The 19,750-nt window shown below is 47.8% G+C and overlaps 7 protein-coding genes across 7 annotated transcripts; 4 read left to right on the top strand and 3 right to left on the bottom strand.

The window, feature by feature from the left end:
- Positions 1–363: 363 nt before the first annotated feature.
- Positions 364–2,248, bottom strand: N7481_006880 (glutathione synthetase; the record flags this gene model as incomplete). Its single annotated transcript, XM_057266099.1, has 4 exons — positions 364–1,203; positions 1,256–1,804; positions 1,864–1,950; positions 2,021–2,248. 4 exons carry the CDS (start codon positions 2,246–2,248, stop codon positions 364–366), a joined length of 1,704 nt encoding a protein of 567 aa, XP_057120300.1.
- Positions 2,249–4,860: 2,612 nt separating this feature from the next.
- On the top strand, positions 4,861–6,024 carry N7481_006879 (putative endo-1,4-beta-glucanase; the record flags this gene model as incomplete). The annotated part of the gene is made up of 2 exons (XM_057266098.1): positions 4,861–5,047; positions 5,123–6,024. The coding sequence occupies 2 exons, from the start codon at positions 4,861–4,863 to the stop codon at positions 6,022–6,024; spliced, it is 1,089 nt and encodes a 362-aa protein (XP_057120299.1).
- A 357-nt stretch (positions 6,025–6,381) lies between these two features.
- On the top strand, positions 6,382–6,837 carry N7481_006878 (GNAT family N-acetyltransferase; the record flags this gene model as incomplete). The annotated part of the gene is made up of 1 exon (XM_057266097.1): positions 6,382–6,837. One exon carries the CDS (start codon positions 6,382–6,384, stop codon positions 6,835–6,837), a length of 456 nt encoding a protein of 151 aa, XP_057120298.1.
- A 949-nt stretch (positions 6,838–7,786) lies between these two features.
- N7481_006877 (uncharacterized protein) lies at positions 7,787–8,862 on the top strand (the record flags this gene model as incomplete). Its single annotated transcript, XM_057266096.1, has 4 exons — positions 7,787–7,976; positions 8,033–8,241; positions 8,293–8,523; positions 8,575–8,862. The coding sequence occupies 4 exons, from the start codon at positions 7,787–7,789 to the stop codon at positions 8,860–8,862; spliced, it is 918 nt and encodes a 305-aa protein (XP_057120297.1).
- A 515-nt stretch (positions 8,863–9,377) lies between these two features.
- On the top strand, positions 9,378–10,153 carry N7481_006876 (NPP1 family protein; the record flags this gene model as incomplete). The annotated part of the gene is made up of 2 exons (XM_057266095.1): positions 9,378–9,607; positions 9,661–10,153. The coding sequence occupies 2 exons, from the start codon at positions 9,378–9,380 to the stop codon at positions 10,151–10,153; spliced, it is 723 nt and encodes a 240-aa protein (XP_057120296.1).
- A 262-nt stretch (positions 10,154–10,415) lies between these two features.
- Positions 10,416–15,234, bottom strand: N7481_006875 (putative ABC multidrug transporter; the record flags this gene model as incomplete). The annotated part of the gene is made up of 15 exons (XM_057266094.1): positions 10,416–10,514; positions 10,565–11,004; positions 11,064–11,223; positions 11,285–11,491; positions 11,559–11,803; positions 11,917–12,010; positions 12,062–12,237; positions 12,288–12,562; positions 12,618–13,236; positions 13,295–14,345; positions 14,411–14,494; positions 14,553–14,659; positions 14,721–14,883; positions 14,938–14,982; positions 15,034–15,234. 15 exons carry the CDS (start codon positions 15,232–15,234, stop codon positions 10,416–10,418), a joined length of 3,966 nt encoding a protein of 1,321 aa, XP_057120295.1.
- Positions 15,235–16,266: 1,032 nt separating this feature from the next.
- N7481_006874 (fungal specific transcription factor domain-containing protein) lies at positions 16,267–17,856 on the bottom strand (the record flags this gene model as incomplete). The annotated part of the gene is made up of 5 exons (XM_057266093.1): positions 16,267–16,692; positions 16,755–16,978; positions 17,028–17,326; positions 17,383–17,546; positions 17,656–17,856. The coding sequence occupies 5 exons, from the start codon at positions 17,854–17,856 to the stop codon at positions 16,267–16,269; spliced, it is 1,314 nt and encodes a 437-aa protein (XP_057120294.1).
- Between the last annotated feature and the right edge of the window lie 1,894 nt (positions 17,857–19,750).

The raw sequence follows: 19,750 nt of genomic DNA, 5'->3' as shown, positions 1-19,750 counted from the left end.
GCTCACGAGCCGACCCCTCGGAGTTTTAGATGGGGGCCATATGCTACATCGTTCCACTCAGTCTTGGCCAGGCTACCTCCGGACATGATTTGGTGTGAAAATTCTGCTTCTCGCATGATCATGTTTGTGCTGATGTGATCGGTCTGGTTCACCGAGAGGTTGGATAATTACGACAGGCTCGGATTAGTTTCCTATAAGCGCTAGATCCAAACCCTTGATCGGGCCGAGAAATGGTGATTGTAAAGAGACTGCGAAACAGATTACTCCGTGGATGTTCACTGAACAAGGCTGAGATTGATGCAGCCCTAAGGGACGCACAACCACTCAGCGTCGCTTGATATGCAGGTCGTAAGATGCGGTAGATTAGAAATCAACTAGACGTGGCGTATCAAAACATCCATATCCTTTCACTACGCTCATCTCGTCGATTTCGGCGAATTTGGTCTTGAATGTCCAGCCCCCAACCGAATTCTGGAGCATGTCACACCGAGTGCCAGACTTCTTGGCCGTTGTTCGCTGCCACAAACAGCATCCCAACACGCCTAGTTCGGAGACTGTCTTTCCACCGTCGAGACATGCGGATCCCACCAGGAGATTGTCCGCGTCCGGGGGGTGGATCTTCTCCATAAGAATATACCTTGACCAATGTGCGATCGGAGTTGACTTTAAAAATGCCGGAATCGCATTCCCGTATACATTGTTGCCACCCCCCTCGAGGGATGGTTTGAGAATATAATTGGTCGACCGTTTAGGATCGCAGGCTATCCGCCGAGCTTCCAGACCTTCTGTGGATTCATTCAAAGGATGGACCGGAACAAACGTCTCTCGAATTCTGGCGACTTCGGAGGGAGATAGAAATCGCTCCAATGCCCCTGACTCCGTCAAAGCCTGTTGGACTTTCTTGAAGGTAGTCAAATGTCCCAGCACCGAGGGACATTTAATTGCAGTGGATTTCTCTAACTGTAAGCGGGCATCCCAGCCGGTTTTGTTGTACTCATGCGCTTCATAGCCAGCTCTTTGATAAACCACTGATATCTCCACTGGTTTCTCCGATGCGAGCCACGGTGGGTGGAAGAGTAATGCCCGTTCTTCTGTGAGCTGAGTATACTCGAGTATGTCTGGGAAATCAAGCCGGTAATTTGGAACAATATCATCTCGATTCCAGAGGGCGTACTCAATCGGTCGCTCATCTGCGATGTTGAACTGGATTCAGAGTTAATCTTGCCTTGATCAACTACGAATGGGTGAGACTGACATTGTAAGGCTGAACAATGAATAAGACCGCTGTCTTACTCGCCAGCTTGCTCCTTGGCGGACCATATTTCTTGTGTGCCAACGCAAGAATCGAGGAGACCGAATCGATATTATGGTTTCCTGGCAGTGAGTCGACAGGAAATGGCTTGTCATTCATGTCATACACCCCGATTCTTGCGAGATGCCGGTGCATATTGGCAGCTTTGTTCGCATGCGAAAAGCCAGAGCATGAATATGAGTTGAACTCGACTTGCTTCAATGTTGTCTTCGACAGGTCCCCCCATCGATCAACTGAAGCTGCCTCCGTCAGATGGAACATATAATCAGAGCGAAAGATGCCGGCAGAGATGTCTTGTACATATCCTGCATCCTGCGCGGCCTTGTAAATTCCCCAGAGAGCGTTGGCAAGAGGCTCAACGGTAATAATGTCCTTGATTGTGTCGTAAATCCATTCTTCATCTTCGGCAATAGAACAGTATAGCTTGTTGTAGATTTCTTGCAGTTCTAATGCCTGCTCAAACCGTGCCCGAGGCAAGGGGGAAGGAAAACACTGGACAAGATTGTCAGAATGCCTCGCATCGCAGGTTGAGTCCAAGGGAAATAACCCACGCTAACACCAACAGGATAAGAGAGAACGCTATTCTCTGTCTCCGAATCGAGTTGCTTCAGTAGCGAGCCGTGGTTGATTTGCCAGTCCTATTTTGCGTTGTTAATTGCGACCGGCGAAGGGGGGGAGGGCAGATCGAGACTGGGAAATGAATTCTACCTTGATCTGTGATACCAGGGAGAACAGACGATCCTCGCTCAGATCTGGAGGATAATCCTCATCATCCAAGCAGTGCAAATTTGCCATGTCGGTGGTCAGGAACTGGTGAACCGTGGGTTGAGGCTCATAGGAAGATAGTCCCGCGTTGCGGGGGTTGGTGGGGAGGAAATCGAGCAAAGTCGGAGGCAAATTTGGGGGCAAAAGAGGTGACGTCTTTGAAATGGGCATTTCATAGCACGAAATGCACTTCTACATTCTACATCTCGCCCTTCACGCCTTTTCTTTCATCAACGCTGCTGAATGAATTACCTGGTTTTGTCTCTCCAGGCCATCTATCTCGTCGCATCCCACGATGGTCTCAATCCGCTGTCGATCTAGAGCTTCACCAAAATATCATGCCGAACAAGTTCGATGAACGCCCAAATTGAATCCAGTGCACTCTGGATTACCCCTTCCAGAAAGACGGGCCCGGAATTGCACGGGCGCGAGGGTCCCCATGGCACAAATTCCCACGACACATTGGAGAAAAGTACTGATAGTCGTGCCAATCGTCGGCACGACTGTCGCGACAATCATATACGCACTTCGTCTTTATGCTCGGCACATGGTCACACAGAAACTGCGAGTCGAAGACGTGCTCATGGGTATAGGTCTGGTCTTTACCTGGGGTGTTGCAGTGTGCACTGTCTATGGTAAGTGAATCCGATCTAAGATGACCAACCGTTACTAGTACTCAAAATTTGGTGCCCCAGCGGCCATCCATGGCATTGTAAATGGGAGGAATATTTGGATCTTGTCCCCTCAAGAACGGGGGCGCATTGCACTGGCATGTCTTGCAAAATAAGATCTCATTTACCGGGGGTATCTGACTTCTATGATTTAGGCCGACTGGATTTTGCAGAAGTTCTGGCCCGCGGCTCAAGTTTTCGTCAAAATTTCGATCATTCTTTTTCTTCGCCGGCTGCTCGATTGCGTCCCAAGATTTAGAATATACGCAACAATGGTCATCATTCTAGTGGTCGCGTGGGGAATTACTGCGATTATTGGAAATATCTTCCAATGCTGGCCAGTACAATACTTTTGGATCAAACACCTACACGGTGACTGTATGAGTGGTCAAAATACGTTTTTCATCATCATTGGCACCGTGTCGCTGGTCCAGGATGTTCTTATTTTATGCCTGCCTCTGCCGATAGTATGGAAGCTACAGACCCCATTGCGACAGAAGATTGAAATTACGCTGCTATTCTCAATTGGTTGCATGTATGCGACAAACTCCTGGCAGAGTCAAAATCCAAAGCTAATTCTCTACAGAGTCTGCATCTTCAGCGTCCTCCGATTGGTGGCTTTGAGAGAATTTCAAACAGAAAACTTAACACGTGAGCTTTATCTTTTAGTAGAAAGACATTTTATAAGCTGACCTGGCGTTTTTTGCATAGAACACAGCTCTTTTACTTTGCTCTGGACAATCTTGGAGCTCGACGTAGCGATCATATGTGGATGCCTCCTTCTGATGAAGCCCTTTTTCCAGTCCTGCATAGGATACATGCGAAATGGCGCCACACGACTGAGCAGCGGATCTTAGTCCCGTGGCTGATATAGAATGTTCGTTGCATTATAGCCCCATGATTCCCGCATGACTCTAGATTTAGTGACCATTATTGGCGGCCCCGCGTTGGAAGACGTGGGGCCTCGAGATGGCATGGAGGCCTGAGCAACGATATTTTTGAACATAAGTGGCTATGCAAAGAGAGTATACGATTAATGAAAATGAAAATACACCATTTTGCCTCCGCAAAGGTGATATGCAATCAAAGCGGGAGGCTTCAGAGAGTTGTCATTAAAAAAATACACTGCCAGGCTCAGATGATCCGACCCGAATTAGAGAAATCACCTTGCAATGTCCGCAAGGGACGGATGATCCGTGACACGTATAGCGTAGATCAGGATTATCAACAGGATTGTACAATCTAAGTTTCTACCAACCAATAAGTTCCGGATAGGCAGCAGGTTGCATACTTGTATTCGAAGAGAGCTTCAAGCTTCAAGTTAGTAACTACGAGGAGAAGTTGTATGAGAGAGAGAGAGAGCCGACTCGTCACAAACACGGAACACTTGCAACTATCTGCCTATGAAAGAGCCCACGAGGCTAAGTATACCATACCAAAAGATTTGAATGTCAAGTCAGGGTCTTGGAAAGGTAGAATCTCACCGGACGGATACCTAATACTATATACAGGGATTGAGAGCCAAGAGTTTGTCATGCCTGAGGAAAGTTCTTGGCTCCAGTCCATGCGATCAAATTAAAAAGCCTTCAGTTTGAGCTGTCCTGAAACGATACGGGGCTGTAGCAAAACACGTTGGCGTTCCGCTCTGCCAAGGGCGCCTAGTCCTGCGTGGTTGTATTGACCCGGCGCCTACTTGGGGTAAATCAAGGACTTCCGCCTCGAATCTGGGTTTCATGCTGTGAGTATGAAATTCGTGGACTTAGTTGATCTAAATTTCCACCTGTCCCTATTACCAGTACGTTCTTGCAGCGGCGCTCCTTAGCCTGGCGCTTCCTCACGCCACTAACCTCCGTGCAGATGTGACTAGCAAATTGCTCATTTATCTAGAGCCAGCTAATCGCATTCCTGGTTGACTCGAAACCAGTAATGGTTTGAACCTACGGAGGCGACCCCATCGAGGTGGTGGACGAGGCATCAAAACCTAGTCTCTGTCGCCTCTTGGAAAGGATTTGATTCACCCAAGTGACTCGACGAACAAACCTCTAAGCTCAGACCAAAGATAGTATTTCTTCTAACTCTGAAGTTCTCCTCCAAAGATCAGGTATCTGGAAAATGCTACCGATTGTTACGCCAATTTTTCTAGCCACACTGGTGGCCAGTCATGGGCATATTAGCAATATCGTTATAAATGGCGTCAGTTATGACGGATGGGACATCGGCTCATATCCTTATTCGTCTGATCCGCCGGTTGTTGTGGCATGGGGTACTCCTAACACTTCAAATGGATTTATTTCACCAGGTATGATGTCCTCTCGCGGATCTTTCATCGCGGCCCAGCATTTCGTTCCTCTGGACTAACTCGAAAAAAATCAAGACGCCTACGAGTCTGATGACATTATCTGCCATTTGAATGCAACGAATGCCAAAGGACATGCTGTCGTTGCTGCCGGAGACAAGATCAGTCTTCAATGGACCACCTGGCCCGATTCGCATCACGGACCTGTTATTACTTATCTAGCTAACTGCGGGGACTCTTGCGAGACTGTTGACAAGACAACACTGAAATTCTTCAAGATTGATGGCGTGGGTCTTGTCGACGACACTGATGTTCCAGGAACTTGGGGTGATGACCAGTTGATTGAAAACAACAATAGCTGGATGGTCGAAATTCCACCTTCGATCGCACCCGGGAACTACGTAATGAGACATGAGCTGATTGCGCTTCATAGTGCAGGATCAGAAGACGGCGCTCAGAATTATCCTCAGTGCTTCAATCTGCAAATCACTGGCCCAGGCAGCGATGCACCTTCAGGCGTCCTGGGTACCGATCTCTACAGTTCAACGGATCCAGGAATTCTTGTGAACATCTACGCTTCGCTTTCGACTTATGTTGTGCCGGGTCCAACTTTGTATAGCGGAGCTGTCTCCATCAGCCAGGCCTCTTCTGCCATCACTGCCACTGGAACACCAGTTACAGGATCAGGATCCGGGGGCGCCAGTACGACAGGTGCTGGCACGACCACGACCACCACTTCATCGAACGGTGCATCATCTACCACTTCGTCTACTACCAGAGCTAGTACCACCACTTCTACCACTACCAGCCAATCGACGACCTTTGCAACCACGACAAGCTCTAGTGGAGGCAGTGCCTCGACCCAATCGGTTTACGGTCAATGTGGAGGAAGTGGATGGTCTGGTGCGACAGTGTGCAACTTGCAAGCGACCTGCACTGCGTACAACGATTATTACGCCCAGTGTGTCCCGACCTCTTGAAATGTTAGAAATATAGCCAAGGAAGGGGATGTTGAAGTGTTTTGATGTTGTTAACGCCGTATTGTTTTTACCTTTGAATGTTTCTATTTTTGCATATCGCATTATATTAGCACTATTTGATCTTTTCTCATTTGATTATCACCGGAAATCGTATTTGATGAAATAAGGCGAATGAATTGTTCAATTCGCCTCGTGTTTCGCCGGAAAATACTACCCCGCACTACCCTAAAACTCCGATTGGTTTAGACCTGAGCATCCGAGCACTGTTCCCCCGCAAATAGTTACCGCGTCGCACGCGTCAGGCCCTCCAAAACTCTACGCGCATCACTCCGAGGTCAAACATTTCAACCTTTCAAAATGGGCTCAGACGATCAAACCAAGCTTCCTCTAGGATACAGTCTTCACGATGGCTACCCTTCCGTTCCTCACTACCTAGACCTTCGTGCAGCATCCGGTCTGTCTCCGAAAACACAATCACAGGCAACCGCCATCTCCACAGGAAGTTGGCATGGTTGCTACATCACATACGACGCACCCGGCGAAGAGCCATTTCCGATCGGAATGGGAAGAATAATAGGTGATGGGGGCTGGTATTTCCATATCGCAGATATGGCTGTCCATCCAGAACATCAGAGGAAAGGGCTTGGGGGTCTGATCCTCAAGGCGCTTCTTCAGAGAATTCATGCAGAGTCCCCTGCAGATGGCGAACCCTACATTACACTATTTGCCGATGAACCTGGGCGGAAATTGTATTACAAAAATGGATTTGTGGACTCGGCACCAGGGGAATTAGGCATGGCTTGGAAGCCATAGTGCATATACAACGGGAAAACAAATGTCAACTTACATGATCTCCGCTTTTTTGGCTATTTTGTCTCTCCCGGTGATGAATGATCATAATAATCATCTCGCGAGTCTGAACGCCACCTACGAGGTCGGTTTCTCTATGGCAGGACTTCTACTTCTCTAGGGCCTCGGTTACCATTTTGACTTTTCCCCCGACATGGGCGGGGGAGGAGATCCGCAGGATTATTCCAGAATTGCAAACTCACGGACTCGAAAAGGCAGTGCAATGTATGTACATATCAGTACTATTCTCTCATTTTTTCACCCCTTATAGCAGACACGGCATCATAGTTACCTCCGTGTATATTCTCTGAATCTCCGCGTTCCCACAGTCTATTTCCTGAATTCTCTTGTGATTCTCTTCAGGTGCACAATAACTATAGATCGGCACATCTCTATTTGCCCCCATAATATTCAATGAAATGGATCGATAACGTCGCCGGCGCTGACCATGGCCCACAGAGAAAATACAAGGAGGAAGAAAGTATTACAAAAGTCGTGACGAGAATATCGAATTTTTTAAGAGTTGCTTTGTGGTGCACGATGAAGAAACTGTGGCTATCTATTCTATTTTAGTCGATCTCGGTAGCTAAACATCAGTGGAGCCGAACCTTCGTAAGCAATACGATGGCCCCCCTGAGCAGATGTGTATTGAGCATAGCGCAAGTTATGCAAGCCCGTTTCGCACGTGTGACCAATCGTTGGCTCGTAGACGTACTCGGTGGGGTCGCTTACGGAGCTGGTGGATGTTGCACCAAACAAGGTATGCGATCACCAGGAGACACGGGAGCATCGATCCGCTCATCAGCCGATGGATTCGCGTTTGGGTCGACTGCCAACCCGTATAAAAGGGTGCCTGGTAACTGATCGGATTGGATGATCGATCTCAAAGCCGTCGCCTTATACGCCATTCACGATGCGAGTCAACGTTCTCTCTGCGCTCGTCGGGTCTCTTGCTCTCGCAAAGTCTTCTTTGGCAGTCAACATCGTCTCGTCGAATGATGATGGCTGGGCGGAAGTGAACATTCGTGCCTTCTTTGACGCTTTGACAGAAGCCGATCACTCGGTCGTTGTCTCCGCGCCTGCAGAGAACCAGAGTGGAAAAGGTTCGCGAAATGTTTGCCACCAGCTTCTGCCACTGTCACTAACTTATATCCTCCAGGGTCCACTCAGGGTACTCCAACGACACTTGATAAGGAGTGCGAGTTCAACAGCTGTCCTTCTGGTAGTCCGGCTGTGGGACATAATGCCTCAGAGCCTCGTCTGAATTATGTCAATTCATACCCTGCAACTTCAATGAAGTATGGTATCAACTCGATCGGACCTCAATTTTTCGATGGCGCTCCTGATCTTGCGGTGGCAGGACCAAATGTAAGTCGCCGAAGCACCATTCACAAACGAGAGTGGAACTGATATCAGCAGGTTGGTTCAAATATCGGACTCGCTGTTTACATCTCCGGGACGGCTGGAGCAGCTACATACGCGGCGCATTATTCTGGCATTCCTGCCATCGCATTTTCTGGAGCGACTGGTTCTCAGACAGCTTGGAACGCATCTTCAACCTATCCAACTTATAGCCAGGTCTATGCAGATGCGGCTACCAACCTGACCAACCACCTTATCGCGGCCGGGAAACCTTACCTTCCAAATGATGTAAGTCATTCGCACCCTACCCAAACACCTTGGACTAACGGAATGTCGTAGATTTGGCTAAACGTCAACTTCCCCTCCGTTTCCGACTCCGAGTGCACCAAAGCCGAAGACATTTCTTTCGTGTTGTCGCGCATTCATGTTGCGGTACCTCTAATCACACCGGACGATGTTACTACTTGTGGTGGAGATCGACTGCCAAGCGAGATTGGAGTCTCTTTGACCTCGGGATGCTATGCAAGTGTGTCAGTTGGCATGGCAGGTACCAAGGGAGATGCAAACGCCACTATGCAGGAGATTGTTCTAAAGAAATTCAGCAGCCTGCTCACTTGTCTGCCTTGATTGGCGGAAATTCTCATGTATATAGTGCAATATCCAATACATAGCAATGCAACTCTGATTTTCATTCCTTCAAAAAACATGACGTGGTTTACTATTCCTTTTTAAGAGCCTGTGATATCCTTGCGATGTCACCTTTTAGCCTCGTGCAGGGATTAGATTGCTGTGGATAGAACGGTGGCTGCATGAGTCTTCATGAGGCTAGAAAGCCATTTGCAAGCGAAATAAAGAAGCTTAGGTGAAACGAATCACTGATAATCGCGAACCCACGGGGATCGACCTCCTCAAAACCTAGCGGGGTGTTTCTCGGCCACCATCCCGATTCGGGATCGACGGCCGCTGACCGTTTTCAACTCGGGTATTCTCCGGCTCTGCAGAGTCCGGCTGTTTTGCCATATTGGTTCAAAGCAGGTCCTGACAGGAAGCTTCTGAGACGATCTTGCAGAATATAAAGATGGCTATGCGAAAGGAGAAGGGTAGATCACAAAATAATATTCACGATAGAAACGGCATCAGTAATGATCTCTCAGTTATTTCTCGGTCTTTTGTCTATCGCCCATTCATCCGCGGCATCTCCCCGACGAGGAATCTCTCGGCGAGGAACAGTCGGTTCTGATGACATAGTCGGCTTTGCGCAGACTGTCCCGTCGGGCACAACCGGTGACGTCTATCTGGCCTACCAGCCAGATCTGTATGTTGTCAATGGATGCGTGCCATTCCCGGCTGTTGATGCAGATGGAAATACCAAGTGAGTATTAAGTCTCCAGATAATGATGTATAGTCTGTGGCTAATGGTCATAGTGCTGGACTGGATATAACTGGTGCTTCGGACGGGGACTGCAGTAGCAGTACTGGCCAAATTTACGTGCGAGGACAGACCTCTGGCGATTACTACGCGTTGCTCTACTCTTGGTACATGCCGAAAGATGAGCCCTCATCAGGCCTCGGTCATAGACATGATTGGGAGGGGGTGATTGTTTGGCTGTCTAGTTCTACAAGTACAAACGCGGACAATATTGTTGCTGTCTGCCCCAGTGCCCACGGTGGTTGGGATTGCTCGACGGATGGCTACACTCTTGATGGAACTGCACCGTTGATTAGATATTACAGCATCTGGCCCGTGGATCATCAGTGTGGGCTTACCACCACAGTTGGTGGCACGCAACCCCTAATCGCATGGGAATCCTTGCCAGCTGTTGCACAAAGCGCGTTGGATACTACTGATTTTGGCGACGCAAATGTTCCATTCAATGATGGAAATATGGACTCAAACCTGGCAAAGGCTACGTTTTAGATCCCACAAAGGCGGAGTCAACTCTGCTGCATTTGAGAACAATCAACGAAGGGATTTTGGTTTTACGTTCTATAATCTATGTCTATTTCTAAATTAACGCAATAAAAGCCACGAATTAATAGATATTAAAAGGAAAAATGTCACATGTGAAAATAAAAGGAAAGACGCAAGGATCAACATGATGAAAAGCGAATGTTTGATAGCACGGATGCGACATGATGTTGGGACTTGGAAAGCCGTTCTAAGATGAAAAGAGGGCCTTTCACTCGGATCGAGCGCTTTTGGTTTTCTTGCTTCTGAGCTTCATCATAAAAAACACAAGAGCATACGAGGAAATGCAAAAGAGGGCGGTAATTCCCGTCTATATAAATATGTTAGAAACTTGACGACGCAAAGGGTTAGAACACTCACGTCTCTCCAGGAGTAGTATTTCTCTTGCAAGTTGAAAGTTTTGGCATAGTCGGCGCCCGTCGAGTATTGACAAAAGGAGCAAGTATCCATTGAGTTTGAATCCAACAAATAGCCAGCCCGGGTCGAAAGAAAGTCTGTCATATATTCACCGCATGTCTGACCGGACGGAGCGCTAAACGTGATGTATTCGGATGGTTCACATTGAACCTTGACATCCCAGAGAACCTCCCCAAGCAGGCCACCCACAAGATAGGTGAACGGGTCAAGATAGTACATCCAATAACGCCAGAATGGTTGCATCTGGCTGTAGGGCACAACAACACCACAGAAGCTGACCAATCCAGCCCCGATCAGGACAGGGTTCATAACCGCAGCAAAATACTCATTTGGCGCGTAAGCCGCGATAGCTTGGCCAATCGAGGTATACAGAAACTCGTAGACTATTCATGGCTTAGTTGATGCTGATATGGACTGGGGATATCTGAGAGGTAGCACGTACATATCATTTGAAGATAAAAGTGGCCCGAGATGCTGGCGAGAGTTTGAAATCCGGCAGTGAAGTAGAAACAAACGAAATAGAGCGTTGCGCAGATGATGAGATAAGGAATCTCCGTAATTGTCTGAGCACCAATGAAAGCAATCCAGTGATAAGTTTTAGACTGTTAGTTTAGTATAGGTTAGTAAAGTTTCCCAAGCCTGAAAATAGGCGATATGACCTACCTTCTTTTCGCGTGTCTCAAAGATATCGCGGTTGTGCAAAAAGAAAGGCTGCATCTGGTTAATACAACCAGGAGCGACAAAGATAAAGTTAAATATGGCGAAAAGTCGCAGTTGAAGGGAAAAGGTGCCGTCTCCAATCTTCCAAAACGTGAAGCCGCTGAATAAAGCAGCGAAGATATGGAGAATCATCTTGTTCCACATATAATCCTTTTTGATGGTTAGTGATTTCCATCAAAGGACAATTCAAACGATCGTTATAATGGAGGTTTCTTACAGGTGACCGCCAAATCTGAATGGTAAGGCGTTTTGAAACCACCTTGAACTGAAACCAATGCGAGGTAGCAAAGTCCGCAGTATCCTCCACATAATTGGGATCGGCCATCCCGGCCGCATTCAAGGCGTCAAGCTCTTGGAGTGCCACTTTTCGCTCTTCCGAGTCTTTCCAAACGTCGACCCAGTCGGCGCCATTCTTCGCACTTCCTTGAATGACATCGATGATGTGTTCAGCCGGATTGGCATCTGGTGGACACGGGCACCGTTACGTGAAAAATAATCCAAAATCTTGTTCGAGTCTTGGCCAGCTAAGGAAAGGTTAATTCTAGATAGCTCAATTTATGGGGTGGAATGCTTACTTTCACCAAAGTAAGTCATTTTGCCGCCCTTTGCCAGCAGCAAGAGGCCATCGAATGCATCGAACAGGACGGCAGATGGCTGGTGAATCGTACACTAGAGCAAATTAGTCTTCGCAATCTGCACACTTATAAGAAAAGAATTTACCAGTACAGCTTGTCCTCCATCGACAAGCTTCCGAAGAAATCGCACAATGTTATAAGCACTCTGGCCATCCAGACCAGAAGTTGGTTCATCCAGGAAAAGCAAGGTAGGCTTGGCCACGAGCTCAACACCAAGAGTTACGCGCTTGCGTTGCTCAATACTGAGGCCAGCTCCGGGCACTAGACGTAATCAGTATTGAGTCATCTCATTGAGTGAACTTGAGACTTACCTCCAATCAGGGCATCACTGATATCGCGAAGCTCCAAAAGATTAATGATATGGTCGACATAGGCGATCTTATCTTCGTAGGATGTACTGGACGGTTGCCGAAGTACCGCAGAAAAAATAAGTGCTTCTCGTACGGTCGCGCTTGACTCGTGCACATCCAACTGCTCACAGTATCCAGTCATTCGCTGAAAGCTGATCCCTTGCGGGCGTCCATCAATCAGGATAGATCCGTGAATTTCACCAGAATCTTTGCGCTGTGCAAGAACGTCGAGTAGCCTGGCAATCGATTCGTTAGATATTTTTATCAGATATAGCGCAATTCTTTACTCACGTTGTTTTCCCAGCACCAGAGGCTCCCATCAGAGCAACCAGGTTTCCAGGTTTCACAAACCCAAAAACCTTGTCAAGTAACTGTTTCTTTTCTCCATTGAAGGGAACATGATAGTCAAGATTATTCCATGTAAATGTCGAATTCTTGACTGAACCCCGGAGAGCGCTCATATCTCCAGACTGCTCGTTTTTGGCTGGCATTTCCTTTTCGCCCAACTGATGCTGATTCTGGCTTCCACGCTTGTAAAGCAAGACCGAGGACCCACCTTGGCTATTCTTCCACTCGAATCCCAGCGAGGTAAGACCAATGAAAAATATCCAAAAGCCAATGATAATACCAAAGCTGCGCCAGATGTGATGGAATGAATAGCTGTACTGCTCCCGGATATAGGCTTCCCCACTAATCACGCCATCCTTACTTCCGGGAACCGAACATCCCCTGTGAAGCGATACTGAGCTAGAGTAACCTGTACCGTATGGAATATAATCAGGCTCGATGCATTGGAACTCCCGTCCAACAAACTCGTTCGCCATGAGCGCCTCGAATGCATATGCTCCGGGGTTCAAGTAAAATATCCACCGGAACCAGACGTGCATGCTTTCAAATGGAATCAGGTAGCCTGTAGTTTCATCTATTAGAAAAGAGAAAAAAAAAAAAGAAAACCCGAATTGACATACCTCCATAAACAAAAAAGACAGTGGAGAGCAAGCCGGAGATTTTGGAGGCATTTCCAAACGTCTTGCAAATCGCACCGACTGACCGGAAAAGCTGAGAAAAGCACAGTGTCTGGGCGATGATGATGACCCAGAATGTAAAGAATCTCCCGGCATCCATCTGAAGTGCCGACATAAAATACAGAATGAGTGCAAAGAATGTCACCTGCACCGTTATAACTGGGATATCTGTTATGGCGTTTGCGATGCAGAAGGCTGTCGGACGGTAGAATCCGAAGCGCTTTTGCCGAGAGAGAATTGGGCGGCCCATGAACGACTTGGTCGTTTCTGAGAGTGACTCGAGAAGGAAATAAAGGATGGGGAAGAAAAGGACACCGGGACGCAGGAAGATAGAGCTACTGTCTTCGGCAAGGTTGTAGAAGAGGGAGCCGCAAACCAAAGCCTGAAGAATAGCAGAGACGATTTTAACCACCAGGGAGAATTTGTCCCCCCACATGATCTGGAATTGCCGAACAGTACAGGAGCCGACTTGCTCCCAGAGCCCTGCGGTATAAACACTCTTCTGTCGAGGCATATGATGCTTTCGCTTTTCTCTAGCCACGGCAAGCTCCAGATCTTGAATTTCGTGAACAAGTTTTTCCGTAGGCTCCATGGTATCAATCTGGTCACGACAGATTGAACTTTGGTGGTATCTTTCCTCAAATTCCTCGGGAGTGTTGGGGACCTTTGCCTCCCATCCGGAGCGAACGATACGCTCTGTCAGAACGGTGACCGAAGTAAGAAAGTCAGCAATATTAGCCCCCTTTGGGAAATCGAACCCCATTCTTTCGAAGTACTCTCTCGCTAGAGCACGAGGACCATAAAAGGTCACTCTTCCTTCCGCGAGAACCAGAACCTTATCGAACTGGTCGTAAATGCCATTGCCGGCTTGGTAAGTGGTGGCAATCATAGTCTTTTCATTTTCGTCTGCTTCACGGCGCAGCATACGGGCAAATTCAACCGCAGCTTTAGAATCCAAGCCTCGAGTGGGGTTGTCCCACATTTGAACAGGACTCTAGTCACTCAGATTGTTAGCTTGTTCCAGATTAATGACAAAGCATGACTGGGGATGTGACAAACCTGTCCTGCAAGAACTTCAGCAAGTGAGACACGCTTGCGTTCACCTCCAGAGACTCCACGAATGAATTCGTTGCCAACAAGAGTCTTTTTCGTGTGGCCGATTCCCAACGAGTTGAGAATATCATCTCTTTTTTTCGCTGACAAAACCCTTTCGGTCGGCTAACTCTGGGGGTCTCTCATTCGGAATTTTATTTCGCAGAGCGAATTTCATGGTTCGATTGACAGTAAGCGTGGGGAAATGCAGATCGTCTATTTCCATTTTTAATTAGTGATATTGACATCTACATTTAGCGATATGTTAGAAGCGCACCTTCATTATTGAACATGATCTGCTGGCGGTATTTCCTCGCGTCTCTGTGATCCAGACTTCCGTACATGGTGTCACCACAGATCTCGTCGAAAGTTTCGCGGTCATTTGAAAGCACTCGAAGGAGCGACGTGCAGCCGGAGCCTGGTCTGCCAAGCACGAGAAGCTGCGTATTTCAGTTAGCTCCAGTCCTGTAAATCTTTGAACAGTTGGTATTTACCATTTCGCCTGGCCGCACTTGACCGGAGACATCTTTGAGAATTGACTTCGAAATTGTTAGTTATATGCTGTATCTTTGCCATATCACCCTGCATACCCTTTTTGACTTTTTCTTGTTGAATAGGTTGCCAAGCTGGCGTGGGTCAACTTCCGACCAAAGCGTGTCGCCTAGGGCGGCATCGGGTGCTGTAACATTGACAGTGAGATCGCGAAATGTGACAGTCAAGCGTTTGCGAATTTGACTGCTGCCGGATTCCACATCCACTGGTGTTGCAGTCCCGGATGAAGGCGTCTCCATCCTGGTGATGATGCTATAGAAGCAACGGGCGCTTCTTTACCGGTGTAAACGCTTAAACTGCGAGCTTAAATAGCTGTTTGTATTTGATGACCTTGGAAGTTCGGTAAATCTCAACCGGGGCGATCTTTTTTCTTATATCTCAACACGCAGATTGCTCTCTGTGCATCTAGATCCATATTTCCGAAGATGTGGGTCGTGACTCTAGGATAAGGGGATGTGCGGATCTTCATGTCGCGAGCTATCATTAAAATGGGCCCCGGATATGCTGAGTCATGTACGTACGGCTAGGTGAGCAAATTACATTGCTAGAGAATGCTATAAAGCCGAGCACGGCAATATATCCTTTTCGCCGGATATACTGGTTCTGCATATATGTATATTCCACGCCCTTCCTTGATCAATAGCCCCCCGAGTCCGAAACCTGAGTGATCCACGGTGATCCACTTTGGATCAAAGCTCCGATTTAGAAAACCTCGTAATGATTTTCCCGCTTTCGGATATACAAATTTGATTTGTTATCTTCAGTCTCGACAAGCTTTGTTGGGCTTGTCTATTTATTCAGTTGCGTCGAGGAAAGATGGACAATAAGTCTTGATAACATCCATATCGCTCGGAAGATAAAACACAAAATCACGTCAGAGTCGACCTTGGAATCCATGATGGATGTCTAAGGTCTGCAGTATAGGTATGGATTGTATTTCTCTGCCGGTTAAATAAAATGCCGTGCTCAACTTCTTCAGCTCCGAGCTTGGTTTAAGTGAATTGTGGGTCATTCTCAGACCTCCAGTTTATGCTCGGGATTTAATAGATTCACTGCATTCACTAGAAGGAGAGTATTCACGAAAATTATTGATAAAATAAGCTATGAATAGAATGGTAAGACATGAATCAGCTTTTCCTTGGCATTGACACGACCCTATTGGGGAGCGGAAGAGTCAATGGGGGGGGTAGATAGAAAAGAAGGCTTCCAGATCCATAGTCGAGAAATCAAAATTCCAACCCATATCAGATTGTGTGAAGTCGAGGAGGTCCTCACTCGACCCCCCCTGAACGCCCCGTTTCAGGTGATTCCAGAGGGAAATTCCACTGCGACGCAGGGAGGTCAGGAAGTGGGCCGAGGAACGCGTTCCCAGCGAGTGAAGTACCGGCTTGAATCTGCTGATTCTCTGCGACTCTAGAGCCCTGGGGGAAGGATATTGAGTTATCGCGGCGAAGGGCATAGTCGTTTTCTTGACTTGCGTATGGTAACCATTCGTATGATGGATTGATGTTACGCAGTACAGCCTGGATGGCTCCGATGGTACTTTGAATTGGATCGCCCGGTCGCATTGTCGATAAGTTCTGCAGAGTTGCATACGCCCAAGGTAGATGATTGGATGCAGCGCTTGGATCATTAAGTAGGTCGTAAATTATCGTGAAGACCGAGCTGCCCATGAAATAACCATGGTACCGCAGTTCCTAGTGGGATATTTCAGAATAATGCAAAATTAATGATGCTCGTGATTTGATTGTTAACACACCTTCACCAAGTCGTTGGCCTCCGAGGCTTCGCATAAGTGATGGATAGTTTTTCGGGCGGCAGAAAGAGCATGATTACAAGCTTCGTTAAGCCATGACGGAATTTCATTTGGGCGGTTGTGCACCCTAGTAGCAGACTGGCTTGATGGGACTTTCTTACCTCGTCGCCAATGCCCGCGAAAGATGAGAAACGGCCGGAATGTAAGTAGAACAGTATGGTAGTACACTAGGGAAGGTTAAATGCAAGTACCAAGAGAAATCGACATGAAACTTACGCGTTACAAATATCGTTTGCTGCACACCCAGGGAGCCCGATCTGAGGTCGGCATCGAGGCCGAAGCCTAATGTCTGTTTCATGTGCAACTCAAGTGCACGGAGGTCTTCCGTGATTGATCGAGCAACTCGCCACATGTGCAGCAATGACTCGTGACGCTCGCTATAAATTTCCGTGGTCGACCGTGAGATTGTTTTGCAAAGCTGGACTAGTAGTCGGATGAACGGATCTTGTGGATATTCAATGGCAACGTCGCGCAATGACAATGAACTAGGTCGACCCGCGTGGAAGCAAAACCATCTAGAATAAAATTGAGAGGAGTGGTTTGGAGAGTCACTGTGGGTTTATTCACTTACGTTTCAAACATGTATATAGACCAGAAAGTAGTCCGTCGCTCCTCGATATTCTCCGGGCTTTCAATATTGTCATGGGGGACATCCTTGTGTAGTCCTGCTGAGACGGCTTTTCGAGAAGCTACTCCGAGGTGCAAGAATGCGGAATTGGGCCGACCCTGTTCATTCTGATAGTTGGCGTTTAATCATGTCAGCTGGGAAGTCTATTAGCTAGATGGGAATGGCGGAGAGACTTATCATGAGAAGGGATATTTGGACGGTCTGCAAATTAACGACGTCATCGTAAGATGCAAGGGAAGCCTTGACACGGTCGTATAAGATATCACCCCAAGAGAAATACTCGGTACCAAGGGCTGCCGTCGCCAAAATGATCAGAACGATGGCTTGAGTCAGTGTATCGGGGTGGGCAGAAGGGGATGGGTTATATAGCCGCTCTAGGCAGCTTTCATAGTAGGCCTTTGGACGGTACGGCGTCATATGATAAAGGCTAGACAAGAATCGTGACATAAACACCCTGGCGAGGTCGTGAGGCAAAAACATGATTGGGGTATCTCCCCTCCAGTTGATTTCCCAGGTTCATGGTTATCCGGTGTGCCAAAGAAAATCCGTCGGAAGCTGAATAAATCCAAACCTGCACTGGCCTCATCTACGCCACCTGATGGTTCTGGTTGTGCGGTCGGGTTGGAGACGAGATCCCTGTAGATGTGCTGCATCAACGAAAAATGCGACGTCGGTCCATAATAGAGCTGCATCTGACAGGATGGCGATGCCATATGTGTCGCCGAGACACTATTCGGGAAATCACGCATGAATGAGGATCTTCGTTGCTGGGCTGGCTGGGCTGGCTGTGCTAGGCCCGGAGAGGCTGGCGGGGGCTGGGTTTCATTTTGAGCCTCTTGATATTCATGTTTCTTTCTTCTGTGGCGAATGAAATCCCGATAGTTACAAGGTGTTTTTCTTTGTTGGCATGTTTTGCACCTTTAAGATTTCGTCAGACATAATCAGCAGTCGGTGTCGCGTCGAGTTGGTCTCACGGGTTTAGGCCATTGCAGCGGATCTTGCGCTTTCGGCACTCCTGACAGGCCTTGGGAATGCGCCATCCGCTAGTGGGGTGATTTGAAACCTCAGACATATCCGAGCCAAGTCCACTGTGGTGTGTTAACGCGATCCTGGCAGTTGTGGATGGCTTTCTGTACTGTTGAGGGTTTGTTCTTTATCCGCGTCATCCGTCTATATCCGGCCACACGTGACTGGCCTTGTATCCACTTGGTTTGTTTGCATTTTTCTTTTCTGAAGCTCTAAATAGTGTTTAAATAGGAACTGGAGCATCTCAGCACTCCGAGGGAAATATGTGATTTCCACTCAATGATACCCCTTATCTTTGTGGGCTTCCGACCCCGAACTTAAGGCTCGATAATTTGAAAATTAGAGGCGTTGGTATCTTGTGCGAGGCCCCTTCTGCATATTCCTGCGCCCGGACAGGGCTTCCAACGGTTTTTTGAGATCGGGTTTGGGCATGAATTCACTTATGTACTAAAAATCGGTGTTTGAGATCGAGATGCATCTAATTCTAGACGAACCAGGGTGCCTTGTCAACACGCGCGTTGCTATTGACTGCAGGGACATTTGCAATCGCCCAATCATTCTCACTATTTCCCTCGGAGTGGGGAGGTCCCATTTTTGACTCACAAGAAAAGAGGGAAAATAGCAATAGGCGATCACCCCATGAAGCTGAAACTCTCGTCTATTTCTGCTGTGTTTATTTTACTATCCGATCGGAATAGACCCGCTTCCGACGGAACGCACTCCGACTCAAACGTCTCTTGGCGATGGCGTCGGTTTAAGTTAACACATCTATGCGTATTGGCCAGCGATACCTGGCATCGCGTGCCCAGAAATCTCGGATGAAGCTCTCGGTACTTGTACTCGGGGGTTTTAATGGATCTGACCTGGCAATCTGCCGTGGAAACGAGGTCTGGGGTCGGGGTTCACGGATCGCCTTCAGCCCCAGAAAAGTCTGGGGAAGCCGAATCCATCAGTTGTGGGTAATCAGTCTATGGTCCCGCCCATCAAATCTTGTCGTTGACTTTTGGCTGTTCGTAATCATGTGTCCCACTTATTCCCCAACCATTCAGAGACCCAGCCCCATTCATGGCTGCTATCAACCATTCCTACGATTACTCCGTACTGATCTTTCATCCATGTAAACGAGGCTTGGCGACTTGTCGGATGGTATCGCAATGATTGATTGATATCAGTTTAGACACAGTTTCCGATGCCTCTTTTCGCCCATTTTTGATTTCTTTTCCATTCTGAACCTCAGGACTGGCGCGCCTCGCCGAATCTTTACTAGAACCGAGGTGCGGGGGGC

The sequence above is a fragment of the Penicillium waksmanii genome (assembly GCF_028829765.1).
Source record: "Penicillium waksmanii strain IBT 27052 chromosome Unknown utg000007l:1.0-4314555.0:1.0-4317578.0, whole genome shotgun sequence".
Classification (NCBI taxonomy): Eukaryota; Fungi; Ascomycota; class Eurotiomycetes; order Eurotiales; family Aspergillaceae; genus Penicillium; species Penicillium waksmanii.
The sequence above is the reverse complement of the archived record's forward strand: the minus strand, read 5'-3'. Positions and strand labels throughout refer to the sequence as shown.